Source organism: Pipistrellus hanaki (assembly GCF_964339955.1).
Source record: "Pipistrellus hanaki genome assembly, chromosome: 14".
Classification (NCBI taxonomy): domain Eukaryota; kingdom Metazoa; phylum Chordata; class Mammalia; order Chiroptera; family Vespertilionidae; genus Pipistrellus; species Pipistrellus hanaki.
Window position 1 is genome coordinate 34193505 of NC_140516.1, and position 21897 is coordinate 34215401.

Sequence of the window (21897 nt, forward strand, 5' to 3'; positions counted from 1 at the left end):
TGAGAGCAAATATTGACTATAAATGAGGTGGATAATTTTATTCACCAGAAACTTTAAAATTTTTCACAGTAAAAGAACTAAAGTCTTTAGTGGGCTTTATGAACTTTGCTCCACAAATAAAGAGGAAGGATCCAGGTTCATAGAGCTACTGGTCCTTTAACCCATTGTTGGGTTGCCCATATTACAGAGAGGAAGGGTGATATGACTTACAGCTGAGAGTTGGGGTAACATGGCATGTGAAGGGGAAGAAGGAAATTGTAAGAAGGGGTCAGCAAAAGGAGATAAGGTTGGAAATCTATTTTTCCAGTTTTATTGAGATATAGTTGGCATATGTCACTGTAGAAGCTTAAGGTGCACAGCATAATGATTTGACTTACATATATTATGAAATGATTATCACAGTAAGTTCAGTTAGCACTCATCATCTTGTAGATACATACAATGAAAAGAAAAAAACTCTGTTAACAACTTTAATATGTATACAACAGTGATAACTATAGCCATTGTGTTGTACATTATATCCTTTGTACTTATTTATCTTATAACTGGAAATTTATACCTTTCAACTACCTTCCTCCAATTTCTCCTCTCTTCACTCCCTGCCTGTCATAACCATAAATCTGTTATCTTTTTTAATTTGTTTTAACAGCTGCTAAAGTGTGGAACTTGGAGGGCAGAAAATTATATCCCAAGAAGATTTCTGGGATATTCCTTTGTGGTACATGATAAAAAAATAAAAAAATAAAAAAAAAATCCTGAGTAAATCCAGCTTTAAGGAAACCTACACTAAAGGTCTACATTATATTTCAAGGCTTCAGACCTCAGATTTGTGTTTCCTTTGTGATGTCATGCTTATCCAGGGGACATTACATTTGTTAGGGTCACTCTGACCTGGCTTCTTTTTCTTCATTTATTCCATTTTTTAAAATCTCATTTATTGCTATTTCCCACCAGTTACTAGATTCTTTATTCATTGTAACAGCATGTGATTCATATCTCAAGATATAGTGCAGTTAATAATATATCATCTTATCTTACATACTTACATATTTCAATACATTAACTCTTCTCTTGTATATTAAATAATTGGTTTCATAAGATTTGGGAGTTATTTTCGTTTCCTTCACAGAGTGCTATACTTTCAAATCGTGTCTTCAAGTTGGTTACTTCTGGGAAGACTTCCTATATATGGCTAATTCCCTTGCACAGAAATTATTTGTATCCAGAAAATGCCTGTCATCAGGCCACATTCTGACTAGATTTTCAGGAAATCCAGTCATTTTGTAAACTTTTCAGAAAGTTGAAGAATGAGGACATGTAAGCTATATAGATTTGAGTTCCTGCCTTATCTTTAATTATTTTCAAATATGACCTTACAGTGAACCAAATATAACTTGGTATTGTTCATTTTGGTTTTTTGTTTGTTTGTTTGTTTTTGCTGCAGTCAATTTTTGGTAGGGCTTGTTCCAAAAGATGGATAAAAATTGTTAGACTAAGTCATTATACTCCTTACTCACCTAATAGAATCAAAGGGAAATGATACTTAGGATACTCTCGTTTTCATACAAAAGGAGTAAACAGAAAGTTCTGATCGAAATTTACAGGGTAGGGCAAAAGTAGGTTTACAGTTGTGAGTATACAAAACAGATTTTATTCTCGTATCATTATTTACTAATTATTGCATTATTTTCCATATGAACAACTGTAAACCTACTTTTGCCCCACCCAGTATGTAAAACTAGGTTAGGCTTGCATCGGAGGAGAGCACTATAGCTCAGACTTTCTCCTCACAATTTGTTTAGGTTGCCGCTGAAAGCATTCCTCCAAAAGGGGAGCACTTCACTTAATTAAATAGCAAATACCACCAAGAACTTTTCCTGGGCTGTGCTTCAAAAGAGGTGGACTGCTTAAGAGAGTTGAGGAGGGAACATCAGAGCCCAGACTATCAGCAGAAATACCCTGTCGACATGGTGATCTAAAACCTAGAAACTCCCAAGACAGACTTTGGTGTCTGTTTTTTCTTTTTTCTTCTTCTTTTTTTTTTTAATATATTTTATTGATTTTGTACAAAGAGGAAGGGAGAGAGATAGAGAGTTAGAAACATCGATGAGAGAAAGTCATGGATCAGCTGCCTCTTGCACACCCCCCACTGGGGATATGCCCACAACCAAGGTACATGCTCTTGACCGGAATCGAACCTGGGACCCTTCAGTCCCCAAGCCGACTCTCTATCCATTGAGCCAAACCAGTTTCGGCTGGTGTCTGTTTTTTCTCTCCCACATCATCATTGGCTTGTTCATTTGAACAGGCCACCCTGAGTTTTGGATCGGAAGATGTCACCATATTTACAGAGGAAGGAATCAGGAATGTAAATTACCCTTTAGAGAAAGTCCATAATAAAAAGGAAGCTAGAGGTGATCTGGAGCTTAAGAGACAAGGGAAGTTTATTGGTGTTTTGTTTTGTTTTTAAGAATAAGGGAAATTGAACATTTGTGGGGGCAAATAGGAGTCAGGGGAAAGAAAAGGACTGGAGGTAGAGATAAACACTGAGGCAAATTCAGTAGACTTCATCACAAACCTAGGTGGGCCTTGTTTAGTTATTTAGGGGAAAATAAATAAATTTATGTCAAGTTCGAAGCTGCCTTGAGGGCCTGGCTAGATTACTGTAATACAGGTCAGCAAGGGCCCCATCCTAAAGGATTGTCATTATCATCAAATAGCCGCCCAAAAGCCAAGTGTAGTTGGCTGAGTTTGCCCAGGATTGAGATTTCAGAAGTGTATTTATTTGGTGGAAAGGCAAGGTGACCTGTGAGGGCATCCTGGGAGTCGATGGGCACCATGTTAAAATGTTGACCATGAACCCAGACCAAGACTAAGCAGCTGGAAGTCAGCTGAGGCAGAGAAAGTTTAGTAGAAAACGTGGAAGGGAAATGGTGATTAGTTCAGGGGTGATGACTTCAGAATTCAGCAATACGGAGACAGAGCACTTTGGAATGATTATCCAAAGTTTTCTGCAACAGAGATAAAAAAAATCTCTATAATAGAGATAAAAGGATATTGAAGTCTGAATGTTGAAGAAGTGTTTTTAATTTAATTTATTGGGTTAACATTGGTTAATAAAATTATATAAATTTCAGGTGTACAAGTCTATAACAAATTATCTGTATATTGAATGTTCACCACCCCAAGTCAAATCTTCCATCACCATTTATCTCCCCTTTAACCTCTTCTAACTCCCTTCACCACCACCTCCCCCTTTCTCTCTGGTAATTACCATACTGTTGTCTGTGTCTACAAGTTTATTTTTGTTTTTGCTTAATTCCTTCACCTTTACACGAGCTTTGCTGTTGTTTAGTGTCCAGGCCAGATGTCAATCTGTGCCAACGAATATAGTGTCATTAGAAGACAGATGAGTTTTATTCTGTCAAAGGGTCAGTAGGGGTGTCAAGAATATAAGCGTGAAGGAGGGCTGGCCAGGGAGGGACTGCCAGGAAGGAAAAGATGTGAACTGGCAGAGAGCAAGAACAGTTTGGCCCTCGGGGCAGCATTTCCTGAAGTGGTTCCAGCCAGAACTAGTCACACAGAATGGCACAGTAGTATCATATAAAGTATGGCTCTGGAGAAATACTCGGTTAAGCAATATAAATGGATTCCTTTACTGGCAGGCCCCTTTGAGCCTCTAATGGTGTGCCCATGTGCCCCATTTATTTCCAGGAATAGAATTTGTGACAAGAATATGTGACTTTTTCCCAACTTAGTGGCCACAAAACTGATCAGACTTTGGGAAATTCTGTTCTGGGATTCAGATTTTCCATTTTTTTTAGTGAATTGATGGGTGACTAGTTAAGTAGATGGATAAATGAATGACATAGAGTTAAGAGACAGATTGGAGGGGAAGTAGTGGTCAAAATAAAGTGAATTTGTACAAAAGGAATAATTCATTCAGTACTTTGGTATAATTCACACACACACACACACACACGCACACACACACACACACACACACACACACTTCTTCTCCCAGGCCATCTTCTTACTACCATTTGGGGGCAGGGAAGAAGATTTATTTGTTTAGATATGTGTTCCTTTCTTACTTTGGCAGGTGGTCCATCCCCGCAAATCCCCAAATGGATTTCGGTGGAATCGGGTTTTGAGGATGAGATGTTCTCAGAGTAGACCATGAAGTTTTGAAACCTCGCGTGCAGAGTCCCTGGTTCTCCTGCATGTTTACACATATATGCACATACATGTACATGCCTCCTCCCTTACAACCTTCTTTCCTCTTCTATTTCAGTTGCTATGCCCACACCCACTCTTATTTATTTTTACTCTGATGGTTAGCACTGGAGGATGAAGAATCAAGTGCTACATTTTCCCTACTATTCTGCAAGTGGCACAGTGAACTGCTTAGGGAATGGTGTGCCAAATCAATTTTACTTCTGAAAATGGGAAACTACACCTGCCCCTGGCCCCAGGGAGGGGGACAGGGAAAGCAGCAGGGCAGATATCAGGTCTCTATAACAAGAAAGATAGTATAGAACTGCAGAAACTTTGGTTATAAAACCTACATGATTGTGAATGGCCCTCAAGTAAATATCGGTTGTAAGGAAAACCAGCCTTGGTGTGACCATGACCTCTGTGGCTTTCTTCCAGAACGCCAACCGGGCACCTCTGTGGCCAATTCCAGTGCCCTCCCTTCAAGTTCAGCTGGGATCAGCAAGGAGCTGATTGATCTGCAGCCCCTCATTCAGTTCCCCGAGGAGGTCGCCAGCATCCTGATGGAGCAGGAACAGAACATCTACCGAAGGGTCTTGCCGGTTGACTATCTTTGCTTCTTGACCCAGAACTTGAGCACTCCAGAATGTCAGAGGTCCCTGCCCTGCCTCAAAGCATCCATCTCAGCATCAATTCTTAACTCCCAGAACAAAGAGCACAATGCCCTGGAAGATCTTGTGATGAGATTTAATGAGGTAAGGAGCCACCTTCAGGTGTCTTTGTGAGAATTGCTTAACAAGTGGTTTTGAAGCGTATTTCTCCCTCTCGGTTTGTCTGTTACTGACATCTCATCTACCTGTCTGTCTTGCCACTTCCATGATGACAGCTTTCTTCCCAGGCACTGAGGTAGACAACACATTGTCATCCTCCTTCTCACTTCACTCTAACCGACCAAGCCTAAGTGATGCTGTCTCTACCTCACGTCCTTACCAAGTCCACCCGCCTTCTCCCTTGGGGCAACCAGTCCCAGCTTTTCTCCCCTCCCTTCCAAAATATTCTCCCTGTGCCCATTTTCAAACATTCTTCCCCTGGTTTCTTCAGGTGCTTTCAGTATTAGATGTCTCGATTTTGAGTTTGGTCAGCATGATCCCTGGTCACAGGATCCACTGTCAGGCCTCCTCAGCAGACACTAAACACCAACACCTGGGTCAGGAAAGTGGGGAGGAATGTGGGCTTGAGGGAAAATGAGTCACCCCCCTCCCGTTCTCTGATCCCATCAACATCCCAACCCCCAGAATGTCCTTCCAAGGCCTCTGAGACCTTACCAACCAGTTCTGAGGAGGACAGCTGTGACCGGAGTCTGGGAACACTTGGGAGGGAGGCAGGTCTAGTGGCAACTAGGAGGAGGAGGGCCAACGGCTGACATGCTGTGGCCCTGGAACAAGAACAAGGGATGGGAAGGAGGAGAGGCAGGTCTCCATGCAGGGCAAGGGTCAGGGATGCTGTGCTTTGGGCTTAAAGAACACTTTTCCTCCATAGTATCACCACACACTCAAAGTTTTCTGTCCTACAATTGCTGTCTTTTAGACTTCATTTATTTTGCCTTGAAGATTAAAGCACAAATTTCGATTTCTGTAGTTATTGGTTAGGGGTTGGTTTAACTCCACAATTATAGTAATAAATGCTAAAAGGATACTCCAGTTCTAGTCCTGTATGTCTCTGATTGACAGTGGATCAATCCGCCTTGGTTACTTAAACACTTTCTAATGATAGCAGCTCACCTTGCAGTCTCCATAGCCTGCCAATCATGGCCCAGATGATGCATGTAAATGTCAGTGACCATGGGGAGGCACAGTGGATGCAGACATGTTAGGGGCTCAGCTCAAGCAGTTAGTTCTGTGCCAAGACATGTTCCTCAAAGGGAGATCCATGACCCTTGGGAATCGCTGATCTCCATCTAGTACAGCCCTGCTAATCAGCTACATATGCCATTGATTTGCTCCTCACAACAACCCTGGAATTAGCCCTACACTATCAGTGGGGAAACTGAGGCAGAATGAGATGAAATCATTTGCACAAGGTTATATAGGTAGTAGGTGGCAGTAGTGAGATTCAAACCCACGCTGCCAGATCCCCAGAGCCTGGGCTTTGAACTGCTGTAGTATTCTGCCTCCCATCTGTATCAAGACTCAGGGGTGGCGCCTGATAAAAATGCAGGTTTCTGGTTCCACCCCAGATTGAGTAAAACACTCTCTGGGTGTCCCTATGAGAGCTTATAAATCACACTGACCCAATGCTGTTTTTTTAAATAAATCTAATGATCTTGATCTTTTCTTACCAATAAAGCTGGGAGGGAAATGAAAGTTCCAGTAAATTGTAATTTCATATGGGGTTTTACTGTATTTCGTGAATTATTTTAAACTTTCAGATCTAGTCACTCTCACATAATGTGGGACCTTGTCCTTATTCTTTGTTGTTGTTATTGTTTTTGATCCCACTTGAACTTAAAAGTGATTTGCCCGAACTTTTAAAATCTAATTTTAAATTAATCCTGGAGAAAGAAAACTTGAATTTCTTCCATTCACTGCTATCGCCTTAGGAATCCAAAAGGAATCAGTGATTTCATTAGTTCAGAGTTAGTGATCGTCAGAACCACAGCTCGGTTGAGGCACACTTTGGACTATCTCTGAAAATAGTTTAGCTAAGCAACGTCAGATGTAAACAAGATTTCTGGGAAAACACTTAATCTTCTTAAGAGAACAGTCTGTTTTCAAGTTTTCTCAAGCATCTATTTTCATACAAATTATGGGCATGCAGATTAAAAATCAATCTTATAGAGTCATTATAGGCAGATCTCAAATGACCTCTGCTAGACAAACTGGGATAGCTAAATTCTTGTTTATGTACCTTAGAGTGGAAAAGCTGCATTACATTAAAAGGGAATTCTTAAGTTCAGATTTTCACCTGTTTAGAATGGTTTTGCCTCCAAATTAGCATGATTTTACTTTCTGTAAAGAAAAGGAAGGAAAGGAACTAGCATTTATTTACTAGGTGCTCTGCACTAGATACTTTCACATTTTTAAATCCCACTTAATCCTAAGGACAGTTTTGTAAGGCAGATGTCATTGTCCCTAACTCACAAATAAAGAAAGTGAAGCTTAAACAACAAAATAAATAATCATAGTATTGGATTGTGATCTATAGAATAAAATAAATATTCATGAGTTCCTACCGATATGAATAATTGAATAAATATATCAATGAGGAGGGGGTAAGGTGCAGTTCTTATTTTTAAAAGAATTTCAATTAATAAGTGTACAGGGAATGAGGAAAATAGGAAATCACCATTAAGAAACCCCAGTAATAAATTATTACAGGCAAGAACCATTGATGAATTCTAAAATTTTGGTGCAAAAAACTGGATACACAAAATAACTGTGCTTTCTTCAGAGAAGGAAGAAGTGTATTTCTTGGAACACTGGGGAATCTGAAAGGCAAGAGAGAGAATATTGGCTCCATTGCAGGAGTGTCGGTCATTTAGGGGAGACACCAGCACACTCAGTTAACATACCGTCTGCACGTCTCAGAAGCAGGGCACCATGGTGGGTAAGCACTAAGGAAAGTGAGTAACAGCCTGCAGCTGCCAGAAGCTACCAGTCTTAAATCGTAGTCAGGCACGGGCACAAACCACTACCAAAAAAGGCAGAAAGTACACGCAGTGTTAGTGGCACAGATGGTGGGAGCTGAAGTGTCTGGGTGGGAGATCAGAGCTCTTGCTGCTCAGCTCTGGAGTGTGGGGCTGGGCCTGAAGGGATAGCTGGGGCAGAGGGGGAACATCGGGGAAGGGAGGGCATTCTTCTTTAGACAAGAAGACAACCAGTTCTTGTCATGAGCAAGACTCATGGTCTAGGGAGTCAGCTTGCTCCAGACTGTCAGTAGAACATGATCAAGAGCTACAAGTTTCCTGAATTTTAACAACTACTTACATGATGACTTAACTGTGGTGTGGGGAAAGGGAAGAAAATCCCTATGCCTTTTGGGCAATGTTGCATTAAGTTTATTCTTAGGAAAATAAGGTTAAAAGTACAATGCATTTGAAAGTACAGTGATGAAATAACTGAAAGGGTTTGCTTATAGTAAGGAAGCCCAGGAGATAGGTTATTTAAAATCAGTTTAGATTGTGGCTCGGAAGCATTGTTTGCCCCCATACGCCTTCTCCCACCCAGTGTGTTGAGACTGCACAGCAGAGTAACTTCTGAAAAAATCGTCTTTTTATCCTTGCAAGTACACAGAAGCACATGCAAGGGGTTAGCCCTCAAGCGGTGGTAGTCACGATCTGTGCTGGGGGTGGGCTCAGTTCTGCTTTGCTTGGTTTGGAGGCAGGTCTTCCTGAATCCTTTTGATCTGGGCATCTCTCTGTAGTTATAGTCTTGATCTAAAACTCCAAAAAGCCAGACTTCTCTTTCAGGTTGAGAAGCCTCCCTTCTCATGAATACTCTTGCTTTGACACTCAGGTCATACTGTCCTTCTCTCTCCTCCCTTTTTCTTCCTCTCTCCAGCCTCTACTTCTAGCTCACATGCCTTTTGATCTTACTGGTTTTTAACTCCTCTTATAATAAATTGAAGAGCCATTTCCCTTTCCTAAAGGAGACCAAGAGATTTTGTTGTTGTTGTTGTTGTAGATAATTTCACCAAAGAGATTGCATACTTTAGCACATGTGGTTGAGAAGAGATGAGAGGCAGATAAAAATTAAAGATCATCCTTACTCCTATTTCCTTTTCCATATTTTTCTTGTGAAGCTCTGTGGTGGAACAAGGGGCAGAAGGATATGTTCTGGAATCACAGTCCTGAGTCACTAGTTCTCAAACAGTATATCTCCTCAATATGGCCTCTGCTTCTGTCCTCTTATTCACCCATTGATGACCTTTGCGCTTGGAACTTGTCATGATCTGCCTCTACAACTGGTTTGTCAAAAGAACAAATTTTTGGTTACACTGCCTACACCACTTCCAGACACTCTTTTGTGTAACAGATCATTGATTTTTCTGGATAAGGACTGGGTTTGGGGTTCACAAGGCGATTAATGGTTCCACTTTTTCCTTTGCCCTACAAGAGCAGTTTTTGCTTGCTGGGTAGTTCTTAGCAAGACCATTTGTCTGGGCCCCTCTTTCAGACTAGTTGGTCCAAGGGCAGGTCTTGAGCCCAAGATGGAGCCAAGTTATGAGAACCCAGAAGACTTAGAGGATTCCATCTGACTCGTTGAATCTCTCTCCCACCCCTCCACCCCATGACCTCTCAACCTTTTCCATTTGGTCAACCTTAAGCAATCATCAACCTGCTTCTCTAGCCACACAAAAGTGGGCAGCCTAAAGTGACACTCAGTTGTTGCTTGTTTCTTCCATCTGCTAGCTTCTACCAGATGTCATTTCAACAGTTTAGAGGCCTCCCTCTATAAAGAATGCCAAGGTGCAGCTTAACTCCCCTGGGAAAGAATTGTATGAATAAATAAACCATCTGCCCGGAGGAGAGTTGGTTGAGTCTGGGTCCTCTCAGCCAGAATCATAGGTGATAATCATCATTTTGGCACATTCTAGCATACAAATATCTGTCTGGTCATCGCCAAGGGAAGAACATTTCAGCACAATAAGGAAAAAGTATGGCATATGATAATGCGGGGAAGAGTTAGTGTCCTCGCCGAAACCGGTTTAGCTCAATGGATAGAGCATCGGCTTGGGGACTGCAGGGACCCGGGTTCGATTCCGGTCAAGGGCATGTACCTTGGTTGCGGGCACATCCCCAGTAGGGGGTGTGCAAGAGGCAACTGATCGATGACCCTCTCTAATCGATGTTTCTAACTCCCTATCTCTCTCCCTTCCTCTCTGTACAAAATCAATAAAATATATTTTAAAAAAAAAAAAAAGGAGTTAGTGTCCTCACATCCAAACATGTCCCTTCCCTTGAAATATTTTAGAAAAAAAAAATCTTGTTTTAAATTTCTACATTCAACCATGTTAGAAAAGTTTTCTTTCAAGGCTTTTCTCCTCCTATTGTGCAGATAGCCAAGAAAATGATCTCTTCAGGGCTGCTATACAAACTTTCTTCCTCATACCTGAACACTCATGGGACAAATGGTTAATAAAGCTCCCTGCCGGCAAGGGAACTTTCAGCTCACTTTGGAAAACCAGATCTCTCCTTGGGAAAGAATGTCTTCCCCAGAGGCACACCTCTGAGAGCAGACATTGTTTTCATTCCCCAGAGCATTTCACTGCACATTCCCAGCTTAACAGAGATCTTAGTCCAGGAATTTCGGGGCTAAAAAACACAGTAGGCAGTTAAACCACAGAGACTGAGTTGTGCAGGGCAGTGCTCTAAGAGCAAGGTTATTCACGGGGGCTCATGTGTCCTGGAGCCAGATGACAACACATCATGTTCCGAAAAAAAAGGAAGTAAAGAAAGGGAAAGCAAGCAAGCAAACAAATTTACTTAAATTTACCTTGGACAGTTCTCAGTTATCTACAGATAATTCTGTATTTTTAAAAAATAATTTGGGCCCTAACCAGTTTGGTTCAGTGGATAAAGCATTAGCTTGCAGACTGAAAGGTCCCAGTTTCGATTCCGATCAAGGTCACATAGGAGGCACAGCGGGGAGACAGCCAATCGAAGTATTTTTCTCACATTGATGTTTCTCTCTGTGTGTCTCTCCCCTTCCCTCCCACTCTCTCCAAAAATCAATGGGAAAATGTTCTTGGGTGAGGATTAACAAAAAATAAATAAAAATAAAAATAATTTGATCCTTGTGCTGCAGTAGAAGACTTGGCTTTCAAACATTAAATATTCAAACTATTTTGTTACTATGACAGGATATTTTTATTCTCTTGGCCTTCTTGAAGCTCACATCATGTGTCTAAGGATTTAACCAACCCAGAAAAAGAACTACCAAAGCTATTGACCTATTGGAGGCCTGTTTGATTTTGTTTAAAGCTGGATTCAAGGTAGCACTTCAGTCTTGGGACTGATAGAAATAAGAATAAATCCGATGGAAATAGGAAAACAGTCAAATAAGAATTTTGACAGAGGCAAAAAGTATTATTATTATTAATAGTAAACATGACTCTATAAGAAGCAGTTCAGCAGCTCCTCAAAGTCATTCTTTGCCATCAGACATGTTGTAAATGACACTGAACACTGTGGGAAAGACCATTAGGCCTTAGTCAGAGACTGGGATTTTGAGCCTCTCTCCAGGAGTACATTAACTGACCCTATTAGGATGTTTAATTCTGCTCTTTGAAAAACCACTCTTAGAGATCTTTATGTACATGTATGAGCCAAGCAGGAAAGTATTTATGCTTTGCCAAGAATTTACATTCACTGAAGAGATTTAAACATGCATAAATCAAATTGCCTTCTCAATATCTCTCCTTGGCTTTTTTCATTCAATCAGATTTTATTGAGTACCATCTTATTAAGTAGAAATTATTTTGTGCACTGGGGCTACAGCACCCAGCCCCTGCCCTCATTCTAACAATGAGGCTTACATTCTGATATCTAAAAGGCATCTTAAATATGGCCCAAATACATTAATTCTTCCCTCCCTCATTTATATACTACCCAGTGTCTTCTCCACTTATCCCACACCATCTTCCCTGTCTCAGCATCTACCCATGTGCTCAGGTTAACTAACAACCTAAGAGTCATCCTTGATGTACTCTCTTTGCCTAACCCTCAACATCCAAACCATCAGCAAGTCTCAGTTGCTTTACTGACTAAATACATTCTGAATGAGACCTGTGTCTGTGTACTTGTTTGCTTTTTCCTTAGAGACGTGTTTCACTTGTTTGTTGCTCTATGTCTAGTTCTTTGCAAAGTGTCAGCTATATATATATAGTAGATGCTCGATAAATAAGTACTTAATGAGTGGATAATGCTAGTTGGTGCTAACAATGTTTACTGAAATAGACTCTGTTAGAAATACAAAGAAAAGCAAGACATGGCCCTTTGTTCTAGGAATTTATCATCTAGTTCAAGTCATAGGAGACATAAAATATTGAATAAATACACACACCCAGACAAAGCAATGCAGAGCACTAATTGTCAGGTGAGAGATCGTTGTTAGAGAAGTTCCATGAGTTAGTGGACAGAGTGTGATTCTGTGGCTAAGTCTGGATTTGAGTCCAGTTTTTGCCACCTCCTCAGGATAGGACTCTGGGCAAGTAAGTGATATAAACTGACATCAGCCTCATATATCTCACCTTAAAGTTGGATAATTTTATCAATTTCACATGGTTATTGGGGCATTTCATCAGGATAATATAAAATAGCCTACCACAGGATAGGTAGTTAATAAATGGTCACTAGTGTGACCCATGCCAAATGAGAAACAAGGGCTGCACATGCCCTGAGAGAAGAGAGAGACCACAGAGACACATTGCCCTGGAGGATGACAAAAGGCTTCGGAGCATTGGAGGTTGCAAAGGGTTTTGCCAGACACAATTATGAACTTTGTCACTGATGAGGTTTTAGAGGTCATTTATGTAGAGCTCTTCACATGCTTTATCTCATTTAATCTTTATAAAGCCACTCTGACTTGGGATCTGGACTACACTCTGTCCTCCTGACTCCAAGTTAGGGCTCCTCTCCCTTAATCACCTCTGCCTCTCACTCCTGCTGCATGCCTAGCATTTGGATAGATATTCAGAGAGCACTTTTCTTAAAAATGTACTGTAGAACCCTGGTTTCTCAGCCTACTCTAGAGGAGAAAGGGGGGAAAGATTGATGGTTCAGTGCCTTTCCAAAACACCTTTGCAGCCCTTTTCCTTTTGTGTGTTGATATCCCCAATGCACAATGGCATATCGAAGCCTCGAGAAGTCCAGCAGTAAGGGCACTTAGAATTCACCAGGATTTCTCAAATCTCTTGACCTGCAACTTTCTTTTCCTGCTCTTTCTCTAATTTGTAGAACACACTCTCTTTAAATGACTGGAGACAAAAAATATTAAGGAATACAAAGTGCATATGTGAAATATTTAAATTACCTGACAGCTGACATATGTTCCAGCCTTTCTCCTCTCCTCCCCTCTAGAATGAAAGCTTCAGGTAAGTGAGGGCTGGACAGTCCAAGTTCGGTCACATGAGTGAATAGCAAAGAGGAGGATGACAGGGAGGACTTTTCAAGCAACAGAACCAGCTTGATCAAACACATTCTTGGAAGGATCATGTGTGATACATTCAGGAAGACCCATCAGGAGAGAGTTGCAGTAAACAGAAGATGACAAGGGGCTTGATGTAGGAAACTGGTGAGAATAAAAGGGCCCCCAACAGTTTAGGAAAAGAATTTCAGTAGTGCACTGACCAATGGGATAGAAAGGCTGAATAATAAAGAACATTAAAGATTCTCTTCAGGCTTTCCAGGCAGGACATTTGGAATGCATGTGGCACCTGTGGCAGCATCTGGGCAGTTGCAAAGACCAATTAGTGTGGTCAAGAGTGCATGCTTTGATTCATACAAAAGCATGTTATTTTATTCAGGGTTCAAATCCTGGCCCTGTTAGGTATTAGCACTGGGATTTGACCAAATCACTTTATTTCTCTGAGCTTATTTCCCCAACTATAAAAGAGGCTAAGAGTACTTTCCTCATGAGTTGTTGTAAAGGTTAAGTAAGTTCATGAATCTTTAGCTCAGGATAGTGCCTAGCACAGTGTAGGTGCTTAATGAGCATTAATTGTTCTTTCTATTATTGCTACTATTATTATCATCATTTTTATGAGGAGATAATTTAAGGCTGCAAATACAACTTGGAAGTAATCCCTATATAAGAGATGGCTAAGCCATGAGAATTCATCTGCTTCCTAAGACATCGAAGCCTTTTTAAAGGATCCAGCTTTGGTGATTACCCCTGTCAAGGCAGATAAAAGGATTCGGTGAGAAGGGGAATGTGGGTATTACAAGAGAATCAGGCAGTGTGTGTGATGAAAACCAGGAGAAGAATTTCCAAGATGAGTACACATTATCCTGAACCAGAGATGTTGAGAAGTGCATGGTCAAAAGTCCTAGATGGTGAACAGATGGCTGAATGACACAGCATTATTCACCTGAAGGGTTGTCTTCTGAGGCCAAGCTTATAGAAGGATTTCTACACACTGGAGCAGAGTGGACACTAAAAGCACATGTTGTACAAGCAATAGTTCAAGAAACTGGGACTATTTTGCCCAGATGCAAGACTTCTAAAGTAGATGGGATAGGTACATTTCAGTATTAGAAGGGTTGCCATGAAGATCAAATTGAGTTGTTCTTTGAGACATTAGCAGGCAGAACTAGATCCAGTCATTTCATCTTGGTCTTAAAACAGGACCTTCCTGAGGTAACGAGCTTCTTATAACTGGAGACATTTCACACAGAGCCTGGCTGGCTGGCTGCAAAGCTGTGAAGAAACTCCTGGTGGGTTGGGAAGTTGATCTAGACAAACTATGATCTATGAGGCACAATCCATCCCACCACCTGTTTTAGCTTCTGAGCTAAGAACGATTTTTGCATTTCTTAGTGATTTTTAAAAATCAAAAGAAGAAGGATATTTTGGGATAGGTGAAAGTGGTATTAAATTCAAGTTTCAGTGTCCATAAGTAAATTTCTATTGGAACACAGACATGTGCAATACGTTGAGGCATTGTCTACGGCTGCTTTCACACTGCAATGGCAAGGCTGAGTAGTTACAAGAGAAATTTTTATCATCTGGCCATTTACAGAAAAAGTTTGAGATCATCTAGCGGCTTTTTTTCCACTGGGAGATCCTGTGAGGGAGAAAAGTGTTTCACTTAGATTTGGGTAGGAGGACATGGGTCAGCCCAATAGCCAATAGGGATGGAAAGCCAGGGTGCAGGGATGAGAAGATGTAGGTCATGGATTGGGAATACTTGATTGAGAAGTCTGATGGAAAACAAAGGTGAAAACTTGGATGGGGGCTCATCAGACCAGCACGGTGCAGGGAAGGTACTTAGGGTGGATAGGAAGACATATATCCATGTTCTGTCAGAAGAGCGACATAAACTCTTTTCCTGTGCTGATCAACCCAATGGTATTCTTTGCATCTGCTCTATTTTATGGCACGGTTAAATATATGTGTTGTCATATCTCTCAGCAAGAGGGGATTTTCTAAATGTTTTTGTTTATAAATGTGCAGAAAATTTTTGCACAAGAGAGTCATGCTTTTGTTGGCCAAAGAAAGTGAACACTTGCTGATTTTCTGGCAATCCTAACAAAAATACTGAAGTGTATTTATACTCTGGGGGCCAGAATGAATTTCAAAATGACAGTGCTCAGATACATAATCAGCCCAGCTTTCCTCTCATGCTTCCACCGGCTTTAACTACTTTGTCAAATCCCTTCCTCTGAAATCCACTTCTGCAAGTAACTTGAAATCCATTCTCTCTGCTGCCGTAAGCACAAGGCGGGCTTCCCTTCTGGGCTTTCAAAAGCATGGTCCCACACCAATGGATGGGATAAGCAGGCAAAACCCACGGAAAGTATCATATGAAACTGTATTTTTTTTAAAGCAAAATTTTTACTACTTCTTACAATGTGCTGTCCTTATTAATGTCACATAATCATCTCAAATATTTACTTTACACTGTTTTGAAGTATAATGGTATTCCAGTAGAATTTCAAGTAAAACACAGGAATTTAGTTACACTTCCAAACAAGGCAAGATACTTATTATGTATTTCAATATAAGTAACTGTGTATGTGCCAATAAGGGAGTCAGATATTCTACTAATAAAAATCCACACAGAATCAAACCGGTTTGGCTCAGTGGATAGAGCATCGGCCTGCAGACTGAAGGGTCCCAGGTTTGATTCCAGTCAAGGGTATGTACCTTGGTGCAGGCACATCCCCAGTAGGAGATTGATGTTTTTCTCTCATTGATGTTTCTAACTCTCTATCCTTCTCCCTTCCTCTCTGTAAAAAATCAATAAAATTTTTTTAAATTAGCATCAATAGAATCAAATACCCTACTTTGGCTGATAGTTTTGCCATTGTTTCTTAGGGGAATTATATGACAACTGTTAACAAGCGCTACATTCACCATTTGGTTTTCACGTTCATTCTTTGTCCCTGTGACAACACCAAGTGAGAGCTAGCTGTCTGCACTTAATTCTCCAGTAAATCCTTTTGCCAACCAAGTAGTGTTCAGGCTTCTTAGCCACATTCCAGGGGCTCTAAATTGTACCTGTTCATTTTATCCTCCATGAATCCCTCCATGTCCCACTCACATCTGTCAACCTGGATGACTCAATGCTGTACTCTGTGGGAAGTAGCAAAAACACTGCACAATTCCAGGGGCCACGGTTCACGTGGTACACAAAGGAGCAGCTCTGGTGAGAGCGCTGATTCTGAGATTTGAATTCAAATCCCAACTCTACCACTTACTACTGTTGTGGGACCCCAGGCAAGTTTCTTAACCATTCTACAGCTTAATCTCCTCCTCTGTAGAATGGTGTTGTTAACACCAATCCCACCAATAGGGTTGTTACAAGAATTAAAAGAGATAATTTGGAGAAATGTGTTTGCCACAGTGATTGATCTAGACTCAAAAAAATCAATAAATAACTAATGAAGATAATGATTCTAGAAAACTAATAATTCTGAATCACTTACTTAGAATAGATAATAAATTTTACTTTGCTCCCAATACTATAACATTTGCAAGGTATCAGGAACTTTGCGAAGTGGAGGTCACCATTTTGAATTATTACAAAGGTGATCGAGATATTGACATTAAAGTTGGTTCTACTGTCTACATCTGGATCCATACAATAGAGAAACTACATCCAAAGTAAAATTTTTTTAAACATTTTCAATCCATACCTTCTTTCAAAATGTTTAAAAAAAAGAATTCATATCCACATGTAATGTGACTTGGTAATTCGAAATTTAGTTGTCTAAAAGCATTTATAAAGTTGAATGTACATTTTAAAAATATTACATGTTCTCCTCTTCTTTCCTGCCCCACCCCAACGCTGGCTGACTAGCATCACCTTCCCCAAGATAATAATCCCAGACAGAGAGAAAGGGTGGTGGGCTGGTCCAGATGACACATGATAGTTCTAGGCGTTTATGATTTAGGGACTAAATGTCCAAATGCTGCCGACCCAAGCCTTCCCCTAACAAGAAAGAAATCCCTGTGTAAAGGGACACAGTGAGAAAAGGCATGGGGGGCAGAAGTTTGGGTTTAGGAATGTCACCCTAAGAATTAGGGACTTTTTAATTTTTTCGGAAGAGGAGTGGCATGACATGACATGTTTGAGGAGAACACCACACCAGTGATTCCCTTTCTCTTGGGAAGAAGAGAGTAGTAGGGGGAGAAGACATTCTATCAGCAATATAACTCCCTGAAAATTGTGAAAACTCCTTTCTTAGAAATCCTTAAGAAAACAGAGCACACCATCTGCTTGGGATAGTTTTAGGACTCAAGTTAGCTAACCCTGGCTTCGAGATCCTGACGTCAGGAAATCTCTCCCATTTCTGTGCCATGACTCTAAAACCGGCCAAGGAAGCTTAGCAAGATCATGAGTTTGGAATCTGTTCTGCTGCTAGCCAGCCATGTGACATTGAGCAAGTCTCTTAGCCTCTGGGCATCAGTTTCGCTCCATAAGGCAAAGGATTAGACCAGTTGATCTCCATTCTCCTTAGAACTAAGCTCTGGAGTCTGATCGCCCCAAGTTTGAATCCCAGCTGCACTGTGTACTTGACCTAGGTTACTAAGTTTTCTAAGCCTCCCTTTGCCCATCAAATGAGAATGGGTAAGGTTGTCATGATCAATAAATGCCATCTATTGTCATTAAATCATGATGCTTAATGCATAAGGTGAATTGAAAGTACACAAATGGAATCATTTGTGAGTGACTTCTTTTACTTAGCATAATGTTTTCCAGGTTCATACACATGATAGCTTGCATCAGTACTTTATTTCTTTTTACAGCCAAAAAAAAATATTTCATTGTATGAATATATCTCATTTTACTTATCCATTCATCAGTTGATAGATATTTGTATTGGTATCACTTTTTGGTTACTATACACTAGAGGCCTGGTGCACGAAATTTGTGCACTCGAGGGGGGGGTATCTCAGCCAGCCTGTGCCCTTTTGTAGTCCAGGAGCCCTCGGCGGATGTCCGACTGATGGCTTAGATGGACATCCTTAGCACTGCCCCAGAGGCGGGAGAGGCTCCCACCACCGCCACTGCGCTCGCCAGCTATGAGCCCGGCTCTGGCTGAGCGGCGCTTCCCCTGTGGGAGTGCACTGACCACCAGAGGGCAGCTCCTGCATTGAGCATCTGCCCCCTGGTGGTCAGTGCACATCATAGTGACTGGTTGTTCCACCATTTGGTCAATTTGCATATTAGCCTTTTATTATATAGAATAATTTTGCTATGACATCCATGTGTTCATTTTTGTACTAATATATGTTTTCATTTCTTTTGGGTATTATATATACTTAGGAGTGGAATTGCTGGGTTAACTACAACTCAGTTTTAGAATTTTAAGGACATACCAACTTGTGTTCCAAAGTGGCTGTACCATTTTGCATTCTCACCAGCAACAGATGAGGGTTATGATTTCTCCACACCCTTGTCTACACTTTCTATTCTCTTTCTTTTTTATTATAGCCATACTTGCAAGTGTGAAATGGTTTTAGTTTGATTTTCTAAATGGCTTAAGGTGTTCAATATCTTTTCATGTGCTCACATTTGTATATTTTATTTAGATAAATCTCCAAAGTCTTTCTCAGAATGTGTCTGATAATGGAACATGACATTAAGATACAGTGTCATACCTCATAGATTGACTATTGTCATTCTAAGTCCTCAAGTATGAACGTGTTTCCTGATTAAGGAAGGTATGGACAAGAAGAGAGGGGTCAGCACTTACTATAAGATTCTCACTATACCTGTCATTGCGTCTATCAGCAGAGAGAACAGAAAATCAGTTGTTTACTTGACATGGACTTGAAGATGGAACACCTGTTTTTGTTAATGACTATAAACAAGTTGCTTACTAGATGGCTTCTTTAAACCTCTTTTAAACTCCTTTTCATTGATCTTCACTCGTACTTTAAATGGAATTCTACACACAGTAGAATTCATCCCTTTGTGTACAGTCTGAGTTTTGACAAATGCACGCAGTTGTATAATGGCCAACACAATCAAGATAGAGAACACTTCCCTTGTTCCAAAAGTTCCTTTTGCTCCCATGTAGTCAATCTCCTCCTCTACTTCAAACCTCTGGGAATTACTTGTATAATTCCTCTCTTTATCCTTTTGCCTTTTTGAGAATGTCATATAAATGGAATCTTACAGTAGATGACCTTTTAAGCTTGGTTTTTGTTTTGTTTTTTCATTTAGCATAAAGCATTAGAGATTCGTTATTCTAAATGAATCATAGTTATTGCACATATCAGTAATTTATTCTGAGTAGTATTTCCTTGTATATGCATCGCAGTTTATTTATCCATTCATCAGTTGAAGGACATTTGGATTATTTTTAGGTTTTTGTGGGTTGTTGTGTTTGTTTCTTGGTGTGGGGTTTTTTTGTTTGTTTGTTTTTTGTTTTTTGCCATTATGAATTAAGTCACTAAAAATATTCTCAAACAGGTGGAAATAGGTTTTTCTTTCTCTTGTGTAAATTGCTAACCTATTCTGCAGTGTTGTGCAGTTTCTGCATCGTTTGACCTTCCCAACAACATGTGAGAGTTCCAGTTGCTCCACATCCTCCCAGCACTTGTCAGGAGCCTCCATGTTTTCATCTGGAACAGCAATCCCTGCCTTACTGCTCTCTCAGGATTGTTAGATAGAAATAAAAGTGAAACAGCATAAGCAGAAGTGCTTTGTAAACGGTAAAGTGCTATACCTACCTGAGAAATACTGCTACCTCTGATGATAATGGTCATGTTCACTTACACATAAAACGTGTTTCCCACTAATGAGCTGAATGTTTCATTTTTCCCCCTGCATCTTGGCAGAAAAAGTGAGTTATATCAATCTAAAGCAGCAAGAGGTTTTGCTTTAGATGCATTCTGGAGTTTATTTTGGCTCCAGTTTTTTAACTTTTCACAGAAGCAGATAAATGACCAAGATGTAAATAAATCTTCAAATGTGAGTCAGTTTTGTAAAGAAAAATGACCCTATGTGATGGGTGTCAACAGGAGTGGAGTCAGAATGACGTGCTGTGGGAGAAATAAATGCAGGCCTGACCAGGCAGAGTCCCCAGGGCAAGGCGTTCGAGCCAGCTGCAGCAGTTAAAAGGACTGGCTATCCAAAATGCCCCACTACCGTGAGTGTGGGAATAGGGGCGGGTAGGAAAACTGACAATAAAAGTAATCATTTCAATTTATTTCTTCCAAATTTGAAATTTACATTTTTCTATGTTAGAAACAAAGGCATCAGAACAAACAAGTAGAAGGTTTTCTTTTCTATATTTTTTTAATTGATTTTTTTTTTTTTTTTTTTTTTACAGAGAGGAAGGGGGAGAGATAGAGAGCTAGAAATATCAATGACAGAGAAACATTGATCAGCTGCCTCCTGCACACTCCCTACTGGGGATGTACCCGCAACCAAGGTACATGCCCTTGACCGGAATCGAACCCGGGACCTTTCAGTTTGCAGGCTGACGCTCTATCCATTGAGACAAACAGGTTAGGGCAGAAGGTTTTCTTTTTGACATCAGTAGAAACTAATGTTTAAAGTAACATACAGATGGTTACATATACAAATATTTATAGATATGCATAACCACAGATTAGTACACACACAGGCCTGTCCTTGCTTTGTCATCTGAAAGGCCCTAGAAACAACTTGTCACCCCAGGAGCAATATGCACACCTAGCCCCCAGCTCTTGGCTTCTAACACCATTGTCCAATAAAGGACTTCCTGCAGAAATGGCTGATTCTGAGACTCGGGCAGGTCGTGCACAGAATGAACGTGGAGCCAGTGCTGGTGGTAGGATGTAAGGAAGTGGTCCCCCAAAAAAACACATAAAGGGGAATTGTCGGAGAGACATAGGCACCAAACTGGAACAATTTAAACAACAAAATAAAATAGTATTAGATTATAGCCTGTTGTGACTTTATTAAATTAATTTGTCAAATACAATAGAAGCCTGGGGTGTTGAATGGCTCAACAAAAGACAGCAAGTTCATTGCTCAGGAGTCCTGGAGGGGCTACTCAGGGAAGTCAGGTTGGATGCATGCAGGTAGAGAGAGGGAGGCAAGACAATGTTGATGGATTATAATTGATTAAATTATAATAACTCAGTTCATTATAATCTAGCAATATTGTTTTATTAATTGCAACACATGTACCATACTAAAAACATTAATAAAGGGGGAAATTAGGCCCTGATATATGGAAATTCCCTATACTATCCTTGCTATTTTTCTGTAAAAATCTAAAAATATTCTAAAACACAAAATTTACTTGTTAAAAAAACAAAAGTTATCTCTTCACAAAATAAGAAATACAAAGACCAAAACTTTTATTTGTTTATATAGAACACTTTGCCCCACTGAAAATCCCTGGGGAGTTTCAGTTTAATCTTGATAAAAATTTAAACAAGATAAGTTTTTTCAAAGGGTGCATGACTTGAATTATGTGAACTTCAAATGAAACATTTTTTATGATTTTTTTATTGT

General features: G+C 40.3%; 1 protein-coding gene across 3 annotated transcripts in view; it reads left to right on the forward strand.

Annotated features, from left to right (window-relative positions):
* Positions 1–21897, forward strand: part of PLCE1 (phospholipase C epsilon 1) — a 268999-nt gene that overhangs the window by 147661 nt on the left and 99441 nt on the right. For all 3 annotated transcript variants that reach the window (XM_084903476.1, XM_084903478.1, XM_084903477.1), the window contains one exon: positions 4654–4970. In XM_084903476.1, coding sequence (XP_084759602.1) covers positions 4654–4970 — 317 coding nt within the window. The remainder of the gene's footprint in view (positions 1–4653; positions 4971–21897) is intronic.